General features: G+C 47.9%; 9 protein-coding genes across 9 annotated transcripts; 5 read left to right on the top strand and 4 right to left on the bottom strand.

The window, feature by feature from the left end:
• Nucleotides 1-37: 37 nt before the first annotated feature.
• CANTADRAFT_44875 (uncharacterized protein) lies at nt 38-967 on the top strand (the record flags this gene model as incomplete). Its single annotated transcript, XM_020209151.1, has 1 exon — nt 38-967. The coding sequence occupies one exon, from the start codon at nt 38-40 to the stop codon at nt 965-967; it is 930 nt and encodes a 309-aa protein (XP_020067313.1).
• Nucleotides 968-1,071: 104 nt separating this feature from the next.
• On the top strand, nt 1,072-1,771 carry CANTADRAFT_24814 (rRNA-binding ribosome biosynthesis protein; the record flags this gene model as incomplete). Its single annotated transcript, XM_020207229.1, has 1 exon — nt 1,072-1,771. A coding segment is annotated over exon 1 (409 nt), but the record flags the coding sequence as incomplete, so codon positions are not given.
• Nucleotides 1,772-2,295: 524 nt separating this feature from the next.
• Nucleotides 2,296-5,472, bottom strand: CANTADRAFT_88109 (uncharacterized protein; the record flags this gene model as incomplete). Its single annotated transcript, XM_020211423.1, has 4 exons — nt 2,296-2,511; nt 2,536-5,336; nt 5,357-5,361; nt 5,390-5,472. 4 exons carry the CDS (start codon nt 5,470-5,472, stop codon nt 2,296-2,298), a joined length of 3,105 nt encoding a protein of 1,034 aa, XP_020067311.1.
• A 310-nt stretch (nt 5,473-5,782) lies between these two features.
• CANTADRAFT_29155 (protein kinase) lies at nt 5,783-8,566 on the bottom strand (the record flags this gene model as incomplete). The annotated part of the gene is made up of 1 exon (XM_020208275.2): nt 5,783-8,566. A coding segment is annotated over one exon (2,784 nt), but the record flags the coding sequence as incomplete, so codon positions are not given.
• Nucleotides 8,567-10,925: 2,359 nt separating this feature from the next.
• On the bottom strand, nt 10,926-11,705 carry CANTADRAFT_137502 (uncharacterized protein). The gene is made up of 2 exons (XM_020206274.1): nt 11,472-11,705; nt 10,926-11,348 (listed from the first exon to the last, which is right to left on the bottom strand). Exons 1-2 carry the CDS (start codon nt 11,521-11,523, stop codon nt 11,071-11,073), a joined length of 330 nt encoding a protein of 109 aa, XP_020067309.1. The 5' UTR covers nt 11,524-11,705; the 3' UTR covers nt 10,926-11,070.
• Nucleotides 11,706-12,148: 443 nt separating this feature from the next.
• On the top strand, nt 12,149-14,713 carry SEF1 (Sef1p; the record flags this gene model as incomplete). Its single annotated transcript, XM_020209092.1, has 1 exon — nt 12,149-14,713. The coding sequence occupies one exon, from the start codon at nt 12,149-12,151 to the stop codon at nt 14,711-14,713; it is 2,565 nt and encodes an 854-aa protein (XP_020067308.1).
• Nucleotides 14,714-14,946: 233 nt separating this feature from the next.
• Nucleotides 14,947-16,324, top strand: CANTADRAFT_137201 (peroxiredoxin). Its single transcript, XM_020206273.1, has one exon. The coding sequence runs from the start codon at nt 15,180-15,182 to the stop codon at nt 15,942-15,944; it is 765 nt and encodes a 254-aa protein (XP_020067307.1). The 5' UTR covers nt 14,947-15,179; the 3' UTR covers nt 15,945-16,324.
• CANTADRAFT_43546 (uncharacterized protein) lies at nt 16,164-16,658 on the bottom strand (the record flags this gene model as incomplete). Its single annotated transcript, XM_020208974.1, has 1 exon — nt 16,164-16,658. A coding segment is annotated over one exon (495 nt), but the record flags the coding sequence as incomplete, so codon positions are not given.
• Nucleotides 16,659-17,909: 1,251 nt separating this feature from the next.
• On the top strand, nt 17,910-20,651 carry MCM6 (MCM DNA helicase complex subunit; the record flags this gene model as incomplete). The annotated part of the gene is made up of 1 exon (XM_020211422.1): nt 17,910-20,651. One exon carries the CDS (start codon nt 17,910-17,912, stop codon nt 20,649-20,651), a length of 2,742 nt encoding a protein of 913 aa, XP_020067305.1.
• Between the last annotated feature and the right edge of the window lie 164 nt (nt 20,652-20,815).

Below are 20,815 nucleotides of genomic sequence, written 5' to 3'. Positions count from 1 at the left end.
CATTAGCTGCGACACATTCCCCGGCCCGACACCCGCAATGAGTTCCATGGTTCCCAATGCCCGAGACCGGGTGGATGCACATGGCGACTTGGACCAAGACGACCTCTACTTCCAAAATTTGGCCAAATGTGATGTCAACTGGAGGTTTGAAACAGTGCAAGGCTTCTTCAAGCAGGCTTCCCTCGAGACAGATGACATGAAATTCGACTATGTGAACGAGAACTTCGGCATCACCAAGCCCTGGGAGCAGTTGAAGAGAGAGGTTGATGAGCTCAATGAGAAGTCACCTCCAAACGTGGCATACAAAGTGCTCTTCCTTGCCAGACATGGGCAAGGATGGCACAACATAGCCCTGCAAAAATACCCCAAAGAAGAGTGGTTTGCAAAATGGCGGTTTTTAGGGACCGATAACGAGATCACCTGGGGCCCCGATGCCGAACTCACCGAGCTAGGGGTCAAACAGGCCGATGAAAACTGCGTGGCTTGGAACAACCAACTCCGCGAAGGAGCCCCATTTCCCACGAAATTCTACGTGTCGCCATTGCTGCGCTCGATCAAGACCCTAGAACGTACTTGGAAGGACCAGAGTATCCCTCTGCCCGTTGTCCTTGAGAATTTGCGGGAAACTATTGGTGTCCACTTGTGTCATCAACGAGCTCCCAAATCTGACATTGGGAAAAAATTCCCATTCTTGACCTTTGAACCTAGTTTCACGGAATCGGATGAGTTGGCAGTCAAGTACAACCCAGTAAGAGAAGAGCTCCACCAGCAGTTTTTGAGAATTAATGGTGTATTGCAAGAGTTATTCGAGGACGACAAGTTGCAATTCAATAGTGAGAACTCCTTCGTCTCCATCACCTCACACGCAGGCACTATCCGCTCGTTCATTACTGTGGTCGGACATAGGAAGTTTACCATTCCTACTGGAGGAATGATTCCCATACTTGTAAAGGGAACTAGAAAATGAGTCGCTTGGGTACAATTTCACAACATGTACCCACAGCTTATTCACGTTAAAATTACATAGATCAGCATAAAGTAACCTACACATTTGTGATGAAATGAAGGGTACTCTGTAGAAATTGACGACTAGCATCAACTGGCACAATAAATTTAATTCGAAAAAATTAGGTTTTATCAAGCACCAGTACGAATTAGAAAGTTCCATAAACACCAATACAAGCCAATCAGGAGCATGGCACTACACTTGCACTATATGCATGAACACATCGGCTGCTGATTGCCTTTTAGCCACCTAGTCTTCTTGGTGGGTTTATCTAGTGTGCGCATTATATACACTCCCCGGATCCATACAACCTCATCGCATATCTTGAAACTAGACCATCTATTCCAACCTACGCCATGAGACAAAAGAGAGCTAAAGCTTACAAGAAGCAGATGGTGGTTTACCTCCATACCTTCAAATTCAGAGAACCATATCAAACCATTGTGGATGCAGAACTTGTGTTGACTTGCACCAATGCCTCTTTTGAAATAGACAAAGGTTTGAACAGAACTGTCCAGGGAGAAACCAAACCTATGATCACCCAGTGCTGCATGCAAGCCTTGTACGATAGCAAGAACCAGCGAGCTATTGACGTGGCCAAGACCTTTGAGAGAAGAAAATGTAACCATCGTGAAGCCATTAATCCAGATAAGTGCATAGAGTCTATCACCAGCATAGACGGAGAAAACAAGCATAGATACATCATAGCCTCGCAAAGCATCGATCTAAGAAGGTTGTTGCGTAAGATCCCCGGTGTTCCATTGATCTACATGAACCGTTCAGTAATGGTGATGGAGCCATTATCTGATGCCAGTGCCAAGTTTTCAGAACGGTTCGAAAGAAAGAAGTTAACTAAGGGATTGAACGACGCCAAGTTCGCCGGCAAGCCTGTGGAAGAAGAAGTTAAGCCTGTCAAAACCGAGGAAGATGGCCCTGCAAAGAAGAAGAGAAAGGGTCCAAAGGGTCCCAATCCTTTGAGTGTAAAGAAGAAGAAGCCAGAACCTAAACAACCTGGTGAAGCCGATGAGGAAAAGCCAAAAAAGAGAAGAAGACACAAGAAGAAGGGAGGTGACGGTGAAGGTGAAGGTAATGACCATGGTGAAACCCAGGGAGAAGAATCCACCAAACCCGCTGTCGTGGAGAAAGAGGATAGTGAAAATGCTGGACAGCCTGAGCCTACAAGTTCAGAAGCTTCTAAACAGCAAGAAACTGTGTAATTAATAAATGTGTACATACTGTCTAGAATTGCGGATGCAAATAGTTAGCTCATGCACTATCAAAATGCATATTTAACTGGATACGTCTTCAGAACCAGCTTCATCGACATGGGTCGAGTCATCTGATTCTAATGTAGTCGATTCCTGTAGCGACTGATCGCTGGTGGAATCATGCTCCTTTGTGATTTCTGGTTCCTTTGGATTTTCTGGCTCCTGTGAGTCTTCTTGCTTCTTTGCGTTTTCCAAATCAAGAGCAGGCTCAGTGGTGCCATCCATGGATATTTCTGTCTTGTCCTCGGCTTTTTGTGCGACGATCTCCTCCTCTCCCAAAACATCATAAATGTTGTTACTCTGTTTCTCGGATCCAGCACTTGAATTCTCGTTAGCTGGTGGCTTTCTGCCTTCGGTTTTCAAGATTATCGTCGCTTCTTCGTCGATCAAGCACAACTTGCAATCAAAAGCTAATGATTTTTCTCTCATAAGTGACCGTACAATACTCACCAATTTGGTCAATTCTTGCACATACTCTTCGGTACCCGCTTTCAATAACTCTTTAGAATAGAAGACAAAGGTAGAGTCCTTGATCCAACTAAGAACATAGCTGGCAAGACTGAAATCTTCGACAACTCTTGCTAAAGCATTTCCTAGGTCTTCCTTAGTAATTCCAAAGAACACATCTTGGATCACCAATGCATTGAAAGATGTATTGCTCACTTCCTCAGAAGTGAGCGCGGATCTTGATGCTTCAAACAAAGCTTCCCTTCTGAGCCTCAACGCCTCAGTGATGGAATAGATTGGGAGCTTGGTTAATCTGGTAATTACAATGAAAATTGATCTCTTTGGCTCGGGGTCCTGTGACTCTGAATACAAGTTCATAGTTTCTGCCAAGCCATGGATAAAAGCTCTCTGAGGCTTGCTCATTGCTTGGAAGTGGAAGGTTCTTCTAGGTGATTTGATACCGTTGTCTAATTGAAGATTGTAGTCCTCAATAAAAGCTCTCATCAAGTTCTCGACTCGAGAGCACCAATTGGTTTGCTTCTCGTACGTTTCAAAGATGGAGTCTGGATAAATGAAATCCTGATCGGAAACCTTCTTTGAATCTTCAGCAGAGAAGCTAAATGCCTCTTTCAAGGCTCTATCACGCTGTGCCTGGGCACAACTTTCATCACACTCCAAGATGTTTCCAATATTACTTGGTTCATCTCTTGTGCTTCCACAAGGTACTTTCTTGTCAATTCTGCCACATTCACACGTGACTGTAACCATTTCAGTACATCGGGTAACATCACAGTCCTTGCTTCTGCCAGACTTGTTCTGATGGCATTTGAGCTTGCAGGTATGGGGACAACTCTTCCTAATCTTGTTACACTGGGCTCTGCAAATGGTTGAACTATCGTGAATGTTGTCCTTGGTGCACTTCGACGCACAAACTCTCAAGCATGGATGTCCACAAGATTTGGCAACCGTACATATGTTACCACACGAGACGTTATCTTGAGAACAAAGAACACCAGGCACATCTGATTTGAGACCACAGTTGCATTCCTTTTCAACCAAAACGGTACATTTTGGACAATTGACAGAGTCCTCGTGGCATTCATGGATTTCTCTTCTGTGTCCACAGGCTTTATCACGCACACATTGCTCATGACAAACAAGCTTGGTTCCACATCGAACCGGAGCCTCGATCCTGGTCTTTCCACAATGACAGACCAAGTCTTCATTGCTGGACTCAAGGCAGACGCCACAGGGCCCGTTATGACATAAAGCTTCACAGTAATGGGCCCCGCAAGCTTTCAAACGGTTGCAAGGACGGGTACAGATATGGGCTGGCTCAAGAGACATGATATCGTCTTCGAAATTGGTTCTGACGTTGTTTCTGATTGCCTTTTTCTTGTGTCTCTCTCTCTCCTGGGCCACCCGTTCGTACGCACAACACTGTTCTCTGTGATAGTGCTTGCGGCAGTTCAAAAGTGCTTGACACTTATGGGTGCATCTTGGCTTGTGGCCGTCCTGGATGAATTTGCATGGAACCATGAATGTCTCATTGCCACACGAGCACTTCACATCGAAATAGTTGTGGCATTCACATTCTCCTTCGTGGCACTTCATCAAACAGACACATCCACATGGTAATGGCTTTTCACACATAGACTCACACTCGGGGATCGGATCAGTACACTTGGTTCTGTCCTTGTCCTGGATGGTGGTCTTTCCACAGTAGCAGGTGGTGACTTGGGAAGGAGCCATTTTGCACACGGCTGATTCGAAGGATAATGGCTGACACGAATAGTCCTCGAAGTGAACCTCGCAATCATAAAATACCCGGGTCTTATTGGAACAGGCAACGCCTCCTACCCACTGCACGCCGTCTTTGTCTTGACATTCTTTCAAGTCCTTCTCGCTACACTTGATGTCAAGGTGCTCCTTGCCACAGTAGCACAGGATATTAATGTCAATGTCACACAATCCACAAAAGCCCAGATGACAGCCTCTTGGGCATTTGTGGCCAAAGTCACATAGCGTGACCTCACATGGATCAGGGCAAGCCCAGCCGGTCTCATACGGAGTTATGAGACAAGGAAGCTGCTTCTGCATGTTTCCACAGTGACATTTCATAGTTGGGCCCATGGCTCCGCAAATAGGATGGGAGCCAGGATGACAGATGGAGCTACAACTATGAATACACGATTCATACTTATAGGTACATGAGTTGCCACAACTGAAGGGAACCAACGGGTTGTTGGTCGGGTTGGTAACTTGGCCACACCAGCAAGTAAAACGAGAAGGAATCTTGTTGGTGGCAATGTTACAAGAGGGACATCTCCAGTTCTTACTGGACTTATCTGTGGATGAACCCCTGATGGCCCAATCCTTGATACAATCAAGATCGTAAACTCGATAGCACGAGCGGCACGACCACACCTTGGATGTGTGGTCGATCTCACTGGTACACACTAGGCAGACATATGTCCCCTGTTGGATCTCTCTGGTGATTGTCGAGGAGAGGGTTTCGTTGGTGTAGTCGTCATCAGATTCAGATTCGGATTCAGGCTCGGATTCAGCAGCAACAGCGGCATCGGCGCCTTCAGAATCGGAATCGTCTAGGTCATCTTTGGAATCAGATTCGTACTCTGACTCCAAGTCGATGATATGAGGATGGTACGGTTTTCGCGGCGGTGAGCCTCTGGGAGTCTCTTGGGGTGGAGGTCCCGTGCTCAGTAGTCCTGGATCTATATCCTCTTCCATGTTGATGAGTTTTAAGTGAAATTGTCACTTCTTGTAAGCTATTATAGATGGCAGTCACGTGTGTGGCTTTGGTTGCGGACGACCTGGTACTATTAGTCATATGTTGCCTACCCCATATTCCCCTTATGCCGAGACCCTACACTTTGCAACCGAGCCAAGCTCGGTCGATAACTCTACAAGCCAATTACTCATACGTGTACATTACCCAATCTAGCTATATCAGTAGCAGTCATCAAAAGCGCAACAAATTAAAAATTAATCGGATAGACGTAAAATACAAACATTCGTAACTCATAAACATCCTGGCAATTTAACCTATTCTCACACTTCTTCTCTTAAAGAAGTCCATCACCTTTCTAGCAGCACTAGCTTCTTTGCCACTAGCAGAAGAGCTGCCGGTACTAGATTGGTTGGACTTACGTGAATTAGAAGAAGACCCGGAATGGATTCTTTTCTGTTGTTCCTTGTAGGAATTTGAGGATGCAGGAGGTACGTTCAAATCTGTTGGCTCCAACACTTTCTTGGAACTGACCGAGGGAGAAGATGATGTGGTAGATGTAGTAGCGACGTCACTTGTACTACCGTTTCCTGATGCCGGAGTGTTATAACTACTGTACAATGATAATAAACTGAACCTATTCCGCTTTTTGGTTTCTCTGGCTTCTTTGTTTTCTTTGTCTTCATCCTTCAGTATTTTCTTCATAGACCTCTCGGTCCTTGACTCGACAGCTGGTGCTGGAGACTTCTTTTTAGTCTTCGGCTTCACACTCAATGGTTCTTCAAGCCTATTATCCTTCTTTGGCAACGAGTCCACAGTTTCTTGTGACTTTTCTTGCACCATCTCCACAGTCATGCTCAAATGCTTATCCTTCACTGTACTTGTGGTAAACTCAGGTGTGACCTCTCTTGAGGGGGTTGCACTTGCAATTTTATCCTTCCAGTGTGCCTTTTCATCCGTTTGGACAGTGGGTGAGACTGTTTGAATATCAAATGTTGGCAGCTGGTTTATTTGTGGAGTCAAGGCGATTTCAGGACCACCAATGATGGGTGAAGCGGAGCTACCCTTGATAGGGCTTGCCTGCACATCTGTGAGATCCAATTGATCCATCTTGTCTTCCAAGTAACTCAACACTGAGTTCCTCTTCTTCGAGTTGTCTGGGGACTCCCCTTCATTGCTCAATACCCCATTCACATGTACATGAGTGACCACCGAGTTCTTCCTTGAAGGTGCAGGATGAGATGGGCTGTTATGCTGTGATCTGACTGTTTCTTCCGACATCTCGGACACTGGCGAAGCCTTGGTTGGAGAAGTTGAAAGGAACTGAGGAATTGGCAAGTTGATTGGAGAAGGAATCTTGATGTAGTCCAATAATGCAGATGTGCTACCGTTGCCTCCAGATAAGAGCGACGAAGTCATAGATGATGGGTGGTATGACGTTGGTCTTGGTTTATTAGTTGAGTGGGGTAATCTGCTCGACTCACGAGAAGAAGTGGTTGATCTGGTAGACAATGGTGCAGGAGGAGGAAGCATTGGACTTTGTTCTGGTCTCTTGGTTGGACTTTCGACAATGGTTGAAATAGGGGTACCAGTGTAGGTTGTCGATCTTGGAAGACTCGTTGGAGGTGGGAAGTGGAAGCCACTGTTCGAGGTGGTATAATGTTTGTTTGTAGGGGAGGTGGATGGAGGAGGCATTTGAAGGTTCAATGATTCCAAAGAAGTCATCGAATTGCGCTTGTTGTCATCAATCACCACCGCTTTCAAAGCATTGGACGCCAAAGGATAAGTAGAAAGAGATGCAGACTTTGTATGGCCAGGAACGTAGCCGGACTTTGTTGGAGAACTAGAGACCGAGCTTGATTCTTGGGAAGCGGGATTGACTGGGTTCGCAGGAGTAGCCGTTGAACCAGTCTTTGGCAAAGCAACTGCATTGGCCATCGAGAACGACGTTGATGGAGAGGAGTAGAGCTGACTGATGGAGGTAGAAGAATAAGATCTGCCATGGGACTGTGCACTTTGAATATTAGAGGTGTGATGAACCGAGTTGGTAGCACTAGACATAAGGGCAGAACTGTTGGTGCGTTCGTTGACCATGGAGAATCTCTTGTTCTGGTTGTACTGAGGTGGCATTTGGGACTTTGCCGTTTGTCTTGTAGGAGCCGACATGATGTCATCCTTTTGTTTTTGGATTCTGTCCCATTCTGGTTGTCTGATCGAAAGCAAGTTAGCGTGAGGAGCCAACCATGGATGGTTTCTAATTTCATTCATGGAAATTCTCTTCTTGGGGTCCGGAACAATGATCTTTCTCAACAAGTCTCTAGCAAGCGGAGACACATATTTAGGAAAGGTGAGCGGAGTCTTGCAGATGTAGTGGTACAATCTAACGATATCGGAGCCGTCCTCGTTTTCGGGGTCATCGTCGAACGGCAAGTAGCCGGCCAACATGGCGTAAAGAATGACACCAGCCGACCAGATGTCGACCTTTCTGCCCTCGTAAGGGGATTGGGTCAACACGAGCTCGGGGGCCGCGTAGCAGGGCGAGCCGCAGCTGGTTTTCATGAGGTCGTTCTTTTCACGGTTGTAGGAGTTGACGAAGCCAAAGTCGGAGATGATGACGTTCTTGTGTTTGTCAAGCAACAAGTTTTCCAACTTGAGATCACGGTGGATTAAGCCCTTGGAATGCATGTAGTCCACGCCCGAGATGAGCTGGGCAAAGAGCTTCTTGGCCACGTTTTCCTTGAGGTACTTGTGGTGGAGGATGTAGTCGAACAACTCGCCACCCGAGGCGTACTCCAACACAATGCCGATGTACTTGCCGGACTTCATGACTTCCACCAAGTTGACGATGTTGGGGTGGTTCAAGAGCTTGAGCGAGTTGATTTCACGGTGGATCTTGATTTCGGACTCCGAGTCCTTGAGAATGGAGTCTCGCTTGATGAGCTTGATGGCCACCTGCGAAGGGTGCTTGCCATCCTTGCGCCAGCCGAGCTTGACCTTGCCGAATTCGCCCTCGCCAAGGGTAGAGCCTAGAATGTAGGCGCCAAAACGGACCTCGCGGTGGACTCGCTTGGCCACCCGCGACGAGACGGGGGAGGCGACGGAGGAGGAGGATTCGTGGTGGTCAGCAGCCGGTGGTTGTGCCAGTTGCAGTGGTTGTGCCAGCGGATGGGTTTGTTGTGCCAGTTGGTGGGCCAGTTGGTGGGCCAGTTGGTCCATGCCCACCTCTGGTGATATCATCATTACCTGGGAGGCCATGGCGTGTTTCGTGGGAAAAAGTGGAAGGCCAAGATGGAGAACAGAAGCAGATGAATCGGTATAAAAGAAGTAGGCTCCGCCAAACAACAACAACAATACCCTACGACTAAGTGCTGGAATGATTGTTCCTGGCTGGGGCGGTGTTTACGTTTGGGGGCGCGCACGCCGGAGCCGAATTGCACCATGTTACGAGCTGGATTGGGAAGGTAAACGGACAGGGCACGACGGGGCACATCGTCTAGCTGGGGGCGGAAATCTGCGCTTAGCGAGGCACGAGCGAGCAGAGACAACAGGGCGTGGGTTACTACACCGGGGGTAGACACTGGCGGGAGAGGTTATTCTTGGGCGACTGTGTGGTGGCTCTGTGTGGTGGCTCTGGATGTCTCTGGATGTCTCAGCATGTCTCAGCATGTCTCTGGGTGTCTCGATGTCTCTGGGTGTCTTCTCTGCGTGTTCTGCCTACTCTGCCTGCTTGGCCCCCCAGCTTTCCTCCTATTCTGGCTCGCGGGGAGTCCGCACCCCCGGCCGCTATTGTTGGCCCCATCCACCTGTTATGCCGTGCACCCCAAGTCTGCGTGGTTGACACCCGCAGTGCAGCACGTCCTGGAACTGCGTACGATATCCCCGTCACCGTCACCCCGAACCCCGTCACAACGGCCCCAGAAGGTTTCAAGTCCGAACTCAAGGTCCAGACTGTTTATCTTGACGTTTCATCCTGTTTATCTTGACTGCTTCTGGCCAGAACCGCTGGTGGGGCTAGCCACCAGCGCCTCCACCTCCCTGCCTCTTGTTCCCCGGCCTCGACTGGATCCGGCCACGAGTGTCGTTCGGTTGCATGGAGCTGTTTCATGCGGGCCAGCGCTCACACCCCGACCTCGGGGTTTTGTGGTCTCGCTTCCTGATCTCATCGATCCAAAGACCGTGCGACATCCCACCGGTGGGATGTCGCGATACACTCGATGTCGCACCTACCAGTTGATGTCGCGCCATAAACGCGTCTCAAACAATCATCGCCACCTTGCAATGACCGCAGAAGAAGCACGCCCCGACCAGATCGAGGACGACGAAGCAGCCCTGGGCCCCCTCCTCATCGAGCAGCTCGAGGGCAACGGTATCTCCGCCAGCGACATCAAAAAACTCAAGGCTGAGGGCTACCACACCATCGAAAGTATCGCCTACACCCCCAAGAGAATCCTCGTGGGCGTAAAGGGCATCAGTGAGGCAAAGGCAGACAAGATCTCCAATGAGGCCGCCAAGCTCGTGCCGCTCGGCTTCACCACCGCCTCCGAGTTCCACTCCAGGCGACTGGAGCTCATCTGTCTCACCACCGGATCCAAGCAGCTCGACACCCTCTTAGGTGGAGGCATCGAAACAGGATCCATCACAGAGGTGTTCGGTGAGTTCAGAACTGGGAAGTCCCAGCTCTGCCACACTTTGGCAGTCACCTGCCAGTTGCCAGTGGAGATGGGTGGAGGTGAGGGTAAGTGTCTCTATATCGATACCGAGGGAACCTTCCGTCCCAACAGATTGGTGTCGATCGCAGAGAGATACGGCCTCCACGCCAACGACTGCTTGGATAACGTGGCCTACGCCAGGGCCTACAACGCCGAGCACCAACTCCAGCTCCTCTCGCTCGCAGCACAAATGATGGCAGAATCGAGATTCTCGTTGCTTATTGTCGACTCGATCATGTCGCTCTACCGTACCGATTACTCCGGCAGAGGTGAGCTTAGTGCACGTCAGACACATGTGGCAAAGTACATGCGTACTCTACAGAGATTGGCAGACGAGTTCGGCATTGCCGTGGTCATCACCAACCAGGTGGTGGCTCAGGTCGATGGAATGGCCGGCATGTTCAACCCAGATCCCAAGAAGCCAATTGGTGGAAACATCATCGCTCACGCGTCGACCACCAGATTGTCTTTCAAGAAGGGACGCGCAGAGACCAGAATCTGCAAGATCTATGACAGTCCGTGTCTTCCCGAAAGTGAGTGTGTGTTTGCCATCTATGAGGATGGTATAGGAGACCCAAGAGTCGAAGAAGAAGAAAATTAGTGGCTCGGAACTGTCGAGGCCCGGTGCTGAGATGAGTGAAAATGTGCAATTTGTTGAACATTGGACTGATCCAAAAATCAACCAGGTCTCACAAACTCCGAAAATTCAGGGTCCAAGCCACTGAGATCTCACTCTACCGTATATGAATAATGAGAATACGAACGGCCTACGGCCGTGTGCCGTCCAGCGTGTTCGTTTGTTAACGCAAGGTTTAGTAATAAACATCTAATCAGAATCCCAGTAGTGTTAGTTTAACCAGTGTAAAACAAAGTGTTTGAAGTAAAATGAAGTTATGATGCGTGGAACCATGACCAACACAAACTGTAATATGAATCTCTAGATTCTCCGACTCCAAACAGAACTACCTGCTTCCGAATCATTCGTCTGTTGTTGCTCACTTGTACTTGGGGAATGCCGCCCAAAGCTATTTGACCGAATATGCAAATTTGTTGATATTTCTTCCTTTTTCTCATAAAACACTGAACCCTGAAACCAACGGATACGGCACATCCAAGCGATGCCGAACAGGCTAATAAATAGCGGCAGTTGAACGGGGCCAAGAGTTTTGGGAAGACCTGCCCTTAGCCATCACGAGCTCGCGGCTAGCCAAATGGCTTGGCTTGGCTGTCATGGCCACCGGCGGGTACTGGCTGCAGGGAGAGCCATCACGTGCTGCGTCAATTATCTATACGATCAGCAGCAAGATGACCTGGACAATATGCACGGCCTGCAGCACCAGCCATTTTGGGGGCGAAATGTGGGAAAGCACGTCTTTTGCTCTCTAATGGCTGCTATTTTGGGTAGTGGCCTAATAAGCGCTCCTGCACGGGGCCGCCGCAAAAACCGGAGAAAATTTTTATCTTTTTCATCAGTAATGGCCGGGTAACCCACAAGGGGCCGTAGCACTACTTCCAGGCGAATTACTCCAGAATCTGACTCTTTGCTTTCATTACACCTCCGCCATCCAAACAGACCCTGTTTTCATCCACCGTGCGATAGTATCCAACATCCCAACACCTGGAACTGTTGTCCAATACAAGAAGGTGTCCTGATAGAGAATACTCCATATTTTCTACCACTCAACAACGTCTTTCTGACTCCACAAAAATGGACAAGAACAAGATGAAATCCAAGATCAAGTCTATTTTACCAAAACCCACTCTCTCAAGTCCCTCGACTCCTTCGGGACCAGGCATCACTGTGCCTGGATCCAGAACAAACACCCCGTTGTCGGCCAAAGGGAGCCTGGGGAAGCGCAAGTCCATGGATGATTTTGGAAGCAGGAGATACAAACGCAAGAACACGTCTTCGGTTCCCAGCGATGCCCCTTCACCAGATGGCACTGGTGACGATGTGTCTGAGGATTCCATGCCAAAGCAAACTGGCCATAGACCTGTCACATCGTGTACTTTCTGTCGTCAACACAAGATCAAGTGTGATGCCTCGGAAAACTATCCCAACCCGTGTCAAAGGTGTCAGCGGATGGGCCTCAAGTGTGAAATAGATCCTCAGTTTAGACCCAAAAAGGGCTCACAGATCCAATCTTTGAAGAGTGACGTAGACGAGATCAAGGCTAAGATCGAAATGCTTACCCGCAATGAATCACTCCTCACTCAGGCAATTAATCAACATAACCTCAACTTCTTGCAGCAGCAACAACATCAACAACTGCAACCACATACCACCACACCTGGACCGCAATCGGTAACCTATTCAAGCCAGGGCGAAAACACTCCAGTTCACTGGGAACCCTCGCCTACCACGTTTAATCATCCCATAAATCATCTTAATGACTCCTCCCATAACAATGTCGGCACCGGCACTACTCAGCTTTCGCAAGTTTTGCAAGAAAATTCTGATAACACTCCATCATCAGCAAGCACTCCGCACATCAAGCAGGAAACTGAATATGCTCCCATCCTGAATTTTGTTTTGGGAGATGTATCTGTCCCACTAGAAAAAGCAAATGAATTGCACGATAGATTTATTAACAAGTTCTTGAAATTCCTTCCCATAATAAATTCGAAGTCGGCCACTCAGTTATACCACAAGTCACAATTATTGTTTTGGGCCGTTATTTCGACAGCAGCCATATCAGAACCAGAACCGACTCTCTACATGTCACTTGCATCGCTCATTAAGCAACTTGCCATCGAGACATGTTGGATCAGAACCCCTAGATCAACCCATGTCATTCAGGCATTGATCATCTTGTCAATATGGCCTTTGCCAAACGAAAAGGTGTTGGATGACTGTTCCTATCGTTTCATTGGTTTGGCAAAGAACTTATCTTTGCAGTTAGGTTTGCACAGAGGTGGTGAGTTCATTCAAGAATTTAGTAGAACTCAGGTAAGTCTTGGTCCCGATGCCGAGAAATGGAGAACTAGATCCTGGTTGGCTGTATTCTTCTGTGAACAGTTCTGGTCTTCGGTCTTGGGACTTCCGCCTTCAATCAACACGACAGACTACTTACTTGAAAATGCGAGAATTGATCTGTCTTTACCAAAAGATTTCCGTTGTTTAATCTCGTTGTCTATCTTCCAGTGCAAAATGGTTAATGTCATGGGTATCTCTGTCACAAGACCAGACGGTCTTTTGGAACCCCTGAACAGAGCCGGATCTTTGAACATTTTGGACAGAGAGTTGGATAGATTGAGATTCAAGTTGAAGATTGAAGAAGGTTCAGCCGTTGAGGTCTATTTCTTGTACATGAAACTTATGATCTGCTGTTTTGCATTCTTACCTGGAACCCCAATTGAGGACCAAGTCAAGTACGTTAGTTCAGCGTATTTATCTGCCACCAGGGTGGTCACTATTGTGTCGCAAATGCTCAGTAATAACACGCTGTTGGTTGAACTACCCATCTATGTTAGACAGAGCTTGACGTACTCAGCTTTAATTTTATTCAAGTTGCACTTATCTCGGTACTTGATTGAAAAATACGTGGACAGTGCCAGACAGCTGATTGTCACAGTGCATCGTCTTTTGAGAAACACCTTATCGTCGTGGCAAGACTTGAAGAACGATATCTCGAGGAATGCAAAGGTGTTGGAGAACTTGAATATTGTGTTATATACCTACCCTGAGATTCTCACCAATGAACTCAATGACGAGGTCAATGGTACAATCATATCTCGGATGAGATCACACTTAACCGCGTCATTGTTTTATGATTTGGTTTGGTGTGTTCATGAGGCGAGAAGAAGAATATTGATGGATAAAAACAACAGTTCCTCGCCACCACTTGAAGAAACGAAGATTCCAAATTCCAATAGCCAACATAACAAGACCAACGGAACCAACGGAAAACGGCCAGCACCTTTGCCTTTCTACAACCAGATTACCAAGGACGACTTTAAGACCATAACCACCACCAGTCCAAATGGTACCACCATCACTACGTTAGTTCCTACCGACCATGCCATGAACCAGGCTCGCCTGAATGCCACAGAGCTAAACAAGCCTTTGGAGATTAATGGTATTCCCTTGGCCATGCTCGAGGCCACTGGTAGTATGAAGGACACTATCAGTGATGATGCAAACTCCAAGGCGGACAGGGTGCAGCAAACTGCACACTTGCCATCCCAACGTTCTACTGAGCCAAAGCCCAAGATCGAACCTGCTTCCCCCAACTTCAGTCGCCAAAACCTTTTGCAAGCTCCGGATCTTCCATCGCAATCACATTTGACCCAGGCTTTCGTGGACCAGCAAGCGTTGGATCCGTTGCCCAGCAACTCCATGTACATGGGTAGTGGTTTGCAGTCGCCATCGATGGACCAGCCTATTTACGTGCAAAATGGCCATAACAATGGCGTAGCTGGTCAGTACGATAACTTCTTCCAGCAACAATCGAATGGATGGTTGAATAACGATAATTACCAAGACGACGACTTTCTCGGATGGTTTGATGTAAATATGATTTCGGAAAAGTGATTCTGTTTATAGTATAATGTTTTAATGAGTACACGGCCTTGATGTAGCACCATTCCTGTTGAACCACCAAGTAACATACTTACAATAATGTTCGGAAAACACCCATAAACTCCTCTTAATTTCCTCTACTGTTATACTCTTAGAAATACACACAATACCCTTGGAAACAGCCCAAGCTAGAGTCCAGAAAAGTAGCTATTGAAGCACGGATGTTTACCATTAGACACATTACCCGTCGCACCCCCTATTAGGCTGATTACTACTGCTTAGAATGCTAGTCTAGCACCAAGGCTCTGCATTGCTAGGATGTTTGCGAGCGGAGTAAGTTGCTGTGGTTTGTTCGTGTCCAGAATACGTTGGGTGGTTGCTGCAAAACCACTTGGTGCTGCTGTCACGTGACATCGACTAATTGCTATATATTCTAGCCAGTATACCCACTGAAAAACCCTTAACTATTCCGAACATCATGCTTACCAGACAATTTTTACGTAGTGCCATCCGTGCCCCAGCCGGAGCCCAATTGAGAGCCAAGCCCATTGGTATCCGTTTCCTTTCCTTCAAACAAGAGGACCAGCCCAGAATCAGAATTGGGTCCACTGCCCCCAACTTTCAGGTCGACACCACCGAGGGCAAGATTGACTTCCACGAGTACATTGGAAATGACTGGTTGGTCCTCTTCTCGCACCCAGCCGACTACACACCGGTGTGTACCACCGAATTGGGTGCCTTCTCCAAGATGAAGGGAGAGTTCGACAAGAGAGGCGTCAAGTTGATCGGTTTGTCCACCGAAGATGTCGACAGCCACAAGGGGTGGATCAAGGACATTGAAGAAGTTGCCACTAACGGCCAAAAGTTCGGATTCCCCATCATCGCCGACAGCACCAGAGAAATTGCCTTCAAGTACGACATGGTCACCGAAGAGGACTTCCACAACCTTGACAAGCAAAAGATGATTGGCACGGTGAGATCTGTGTTTGTTATTGACCCTGCCAAGAAGGTTCGTTTGATCATGGCCTACCCTGCCTCCACTGGTAGAAACACTGCTGAAGTGTTGAGAGTTGTTGATGCCTTGCAGTTGGCTGACAACAAGGGGATTGCCACCCCAATTGACTGGACTGTTGGCCAAGACGTGATTATTCCACCTACTGTCTCAAATGAGGACGCCAAGGCCAAGTTCGGAGAGTTCAAGACTTTGAAGTCGTACTTGAGAACTACCAACTTGGGAAACTAAGTTCTGTGAAATAACCACTATCTGCTGAGCAGCTAACACAATGTCAGGCCATGTTACGGGTTGTACAGCGATTTTACAATCTTAGCATGCGTACTTTACGTTAATCAAAACATCTACTTATGAACAAATTGTAATTAGTAGACAAGGCCCAGAACAATGTATGCCAACTGGCCATAACTACAAGTAGGTTCAAGTGTAAGAAAGACGAGACAGCCCCATCTACCTGATAGGAGCGTTCTTAAGCAGCGAAGTGGAGGCGCCAGGCCCGTACTTCAAGATGTATTCCTTTCCGTCCTTGACGTAGGCAGCCTCGCCCAGGGAAGTGGTGCGAAGGTGTTTCTGGATGTCTTCCCACACGTTAGGCTTGAGTCTGGAAGGCTCCACTTCCGACAAGAAGGTCTCGAACTGCAATCTGCCACCCAACACTGCCTTCTGAGGAGGTTCAATCAAGTCCACCTGGCCGTCGATTTCCGAGGCGAGAAGCATGGCTTCGGACTTGACCCCTCTCATTTTGGATGGCTTCAAGTTGGTCAACACCACCACGCGACGGTCTACCATCTGCTCGATGGGGATGTGGTTCACCAACCCCGAACATACCTGGACGAGCTCCTGCTCGTCCTTGACTTGGATCTGCGACACGTAGAGCTTGTCTGCATCGGCGTGCTTCTCACACAGGATAATCTTACCGACACGAAGGTTCAATGCGGTTGGGTTGGCTGATGGTTAGTATGAGGCATGTATGCTGGTGGGCACGAGCTGAGGGGTCAATTGGCTCGAGGATGCCTCGAGTTCGTCAGAGGAACGTCTGGAGTCGTTTCAAGCCCGCTGCTAGTGGTGGTTGTAGAAAGTGGTCAAGGCCAGTTCCGGAGCCAGAGGGTCTTCGGAGTTTCTGCGAGCCCATCTCGGTCCACCACCGCCGTCACCACACTATTCCGTGTTATACTCACGCTGAGGCTCGTTCGAGAGGGCACGGATGGCCTGTCTTACGCCAGGAGTTCTAACAGTACCTCCAAACATGATGAAAGCAATAATCTGTCAGTCATGCATTTTCGCGCTAGTTATAGAAATAAGTAGCCAGATATTCTGTCACTCGTTTTGTACGAAAAGGGAAGATAATGGGCACACCGAGCCGATTGTTGTGAACACACAAGAAATCTGGGCTAGAATATTGTTAAAATATAATGTGGGATGCATAACCCTCAAAATTATGGAACTAGGGCAGGATTAATGCGTGTGATTAACTCCCTTGGGTAATTACTCTCATTAGGAAATCTTAGTTTGAAGATCTTGAGGAATAGATACAGCAAGGGTATCGCCCCACTATTGAGGTATGGATGTTTACAGCTAGGTGTTGGTTCGCAAGACAGGGAAGGGTATTGCCAGGGTTTCTGAGCTTGCACTGGCATCGTGCTCGCACTCAGAGGAAGTTTCGCAATGCGGGCTTATTTCACTTCCCCAAGATATGTTCAACAAGGATGAGGGGAAATTGTTTTAGAATATGAAATTCAGGTCTAATAAAGGGATGTTTACGAAAGTACTTCCATAATTCGTGGCAGAATAAACCACCAGCTGCCTAGAGATTGTATTGCTCCAAATGTTGCGAAACCGTTGCTACCGGCAAGACATGTAATTATTCCCAGAGGCACACTTATGGAGTCATAAGCAGACAGGGCATGCAATGAGCCATGACATAATTCGTTGCTCAAATGTGAGTTATTTGCCCACCTCAGCCATCTGAAACCCCTACAGGCAGCCAGTGGCATGATGTTGGGGATGTCGTGCCTACAGCCATGTCGTTCCTTGTCATGTCGTTCCTTGTCATGTCGTTCCCTGCCATGTCGTTCCCTGCCATGTCGTTCCTTGCCATGTCGTCATGTACCCAATTTATCCCAATCGGGCTCGACGCGTCAGAAAAATCACCTATATCCATCCTCATCTTCCACTTCATCCCTCTTCCTCACCACCATGGCTAACTTCGTTTCGTCCCCAGGGAGAATTCCCTCCGATGCAGCCAACTTGCTCCATTCATCACAGCCGCCCTCGTCCATCGGGAGGGACGCGTTCACTCCCCAGAGCACCCAGCCCCAGCTCTACTCAGAGTCCAACATGTCCCAGGGAGGAGCCGCCACGCCAGTGGCGCCTGCTCCCATGGTCGCTGGTAGAAGAAGACAGATAGCCGTGCCCAAAGTGGTGGATGTCACGGGTGAAAAGGTCAGGGAAAGTTTTGAACAGTTCCTCGAAGACTACACCGAAGACGAAGGCAACCACGAGTGGGATGGCAAGGTGTACCTCGCGCAAATCGAGACCATGAAGACATACGAATACACCACGTTGTACGTGAACTACCAGCACTTGTTGGCGCGAGAAAACGGGGTGCTTGCGTCGGCCATCTTGGAGCAGTACTACCGGTTCTATCCGTTCTTGCTCAAGGGCTTGAGACGAGTGTTGAAGAAATATGCCCCCACCATTTTGCAGACCAGCTTGATTGGCACCACTGAGGACTCCGCTACTGCCACAGAGGGCTCCACCACCTCCGGCTCGTCCAACGAGCGTGTGTTCCAGATCTCGTTCTTCAATCTTCCCACCGTGGACCGTATCAGAGATATCCGCACCAAGAACATCGGCTCGTTGATGTCGATCTCAGGAACCGTCACCAGAACCTCCGAGGTGCGTCCCGAGTTGTACCGTGCCTGCTTCACCTGTGACATGTGTTCTGCCATCATCGAAGGCATCGAACAGGTGTTTAAGTACACCGAGCCCACCTCGTGTCCATCTTGTGAAAACCAGTCGTACTTCACGTTGAACGTGTCCAAGTCCCAGTTTATCGATTGGCAACGAGTCCGAATCCAGGAGAACTCCAGTGAAATTCCTACTGGTTCTATGCCCAGAACTCTCGATGTGATCTTGCGAGGCGAGACTGTCGAAAGAGCAAAACCAGGAGACAAGTGCAAGTTCACAGGCACTGAGATCGTCATCCCCGATGTGTCCCAGCTAGGCTTGCCTGGAATCAAACCACAGTCGGTCAAAGAGAACAGAGGTACCGAGTTGAACTCGGGAATCACCGGCTTGAAGTCGTTGGGAGTCAGAGATTTGACCTACAAATTGGCCTTCCACGCTTGCCACGTCTCGTCCTTGGTCAACAAGACTTCCACCGATAGTGAAATCGACTACAAGGGTTCCAACGAGCAGGAAATGTTTTTGACATCTCTCACCGACTCCGAAGTGGCTCAGTTGAAGGAAATGGTCAAGGATGAGCACATCTACAACAAGTTGGTGCAGTCCATTGCCCCAGCGGTTTTTGGCCACGAAGTGGTCAAAAAGGGGATCTTGTTGCAATTGCTAGGTGGAGTGCACAAGAAGACCATCGACGGAATCAACTTGAGAGGTGACATCAATATTTGTATTGTGGGTGACCCTTCCACATCCAAATCCCAGTTTTTGAAATACGTGTGTGGGTTTGCCCCTAGATCCATCTACACCTCAGGTAAGGCTTCCTCTGCTGCTGGTTTGACAGCAGCTGTGGTCAAGGATGAGGAAAGTGGTGAATACACCATTGAAGCGGGTGCACTTATGTTGGCCGATAATGGTATCTGTGCCATTGACGAGTTCGACAAAATGGACTTGGGTGATCAAGTTGCGATTCACGAAGCCATGGAACAACAAACTATCTCCATTGCCAAGGCAGGTATTCATACCACCTTAAATGCCCGTACTTCAGTTTTGGCAGCAGCAAACCCGGTTGGGGGCCGTTACAACAGAAAGCTCGGATTGAGAGCAAACTTGAACATGACGGCTCCAATTATGTCCAGATTCGATTTGTTCTTCGTTATCTTGGACGATTGCAACGAGAAAATCGATACTCAATTGGCATCCCATATCTTAGACTTGCACATGTTGAGAGATGCCTCCATCAACCCTCCATACAGTACAGAAGAATTATCCAGATATATCAGATACGCCAAAACCTTTAAGCCCAAAATGACCAAGGAGGCCAGAGACTTTTTGGTTACCAGATACAAAGAATTGAGAGAGGATGACTCCCAAGGTTTGGGTAGAAGCTCGTACAGAATCACGGTCAGACAATTGGAGTCCATGATCAGATTGGCCGAGGCAATTGCTAAGGCCAACTGTGTCGAGGAGATCACCCCTAGCTTCATTGCTGAAGCCTATGACTTATTGAGACAATCTATCATCAGAGTGGAAATGGATGATGTTGAGATCGACGAGGAAGAATCCGAATCTATTGGCGCTCCAGCCGAAGATGCAGCTGATATCGCAGAGATCCCAGCAACTACCCAAGAACCTAACTCTAGTGCTGAACCCAAGAAGGAATCCATTTCCTATGACAAGTACGTAGCAATGATGAACTTGATAGTCAAGAGGGTTTCAGATAATGATAACGAAGGTGGAGAAGGATACACCGCAGAAGAGTTGGTCAACTGGTACTTGACCCAGAAGGAAAACGAAATTTCTACAGAACAAGAATTTTACCAAGAAAGAAAATTGGCATATAAAGTGATGAGAAGATTGACTAAAGATAGAATTTTGATGAGCGTCACATCAAACACTGAAAGTTCCGAGCTTCCAGAAGATTCAGTGATGCCTGACAGAACTCGAATTATATATATTCTTCATCCAAACTGTGCTATTTTGGACTTCTTTGATCAAAGAAACCCAGAACAAGAACAAGAGGAAGGAGAAGAGTGATCGGGATGTGGTGGAATGGTTGCCCTTTGGTGTATTATATCTCTGTATATTAGTGTCAATTTAATACAATGTAGAAATGAATTATGGTACATCTATGTGTCGTTTTTTGTTTTTAAGTTAGACTCAGATTTTGCGACTAGTGACAGAGTCGAGGGTAGTTCTTG

The sequence above is a fragment of the Suhomyces tanzawaensis genome (assembly GCF_001661415.1).
Source record: "Suhomyces tanzawaensis NRRL Y-17324 unplaced genomic scaffold CANTAscaffold_1, whole genome shotgun sequence".
In the NCBI taxonomy this organism is placed as follows: domain Eukaryota; kingdom Fungi; phylum Ascomycota; class Pichiomycetes; order Serinales; family Debaryomycetaceae; genus Suhomyces; species Suhomyces tanzawaensis.
This window is presented reverse-complemented; position numbering and strand designations above follow the sequence as displayed.

Excerpts from the sequence above, each read along its gene's own strand:
- CANTADRAFT_137502 (XM_020206274.1), bottom strand. The coding sequence starts at position 11,523 with ATGGCTGGTGCTGCAGGCCGTGCATATTGTCCAGGTCATCTTGCTGCT. Across the intron at positions 11,349-11,471 it reads AGGTCATCTTGCTGCTGATC|CAAAACTCTTGGCCCCGTTC; the intron begins GTATAGATAATT and ends GGCAGGTCTTCC.
- CANTADRAFT_137201 (XM_020206273.1), top strand. The coding sequence starts at position 15,180 with ATGCTTACCAGACAATTTTTACGTAGTGCCATCCGTGCCCCAGCCGGA.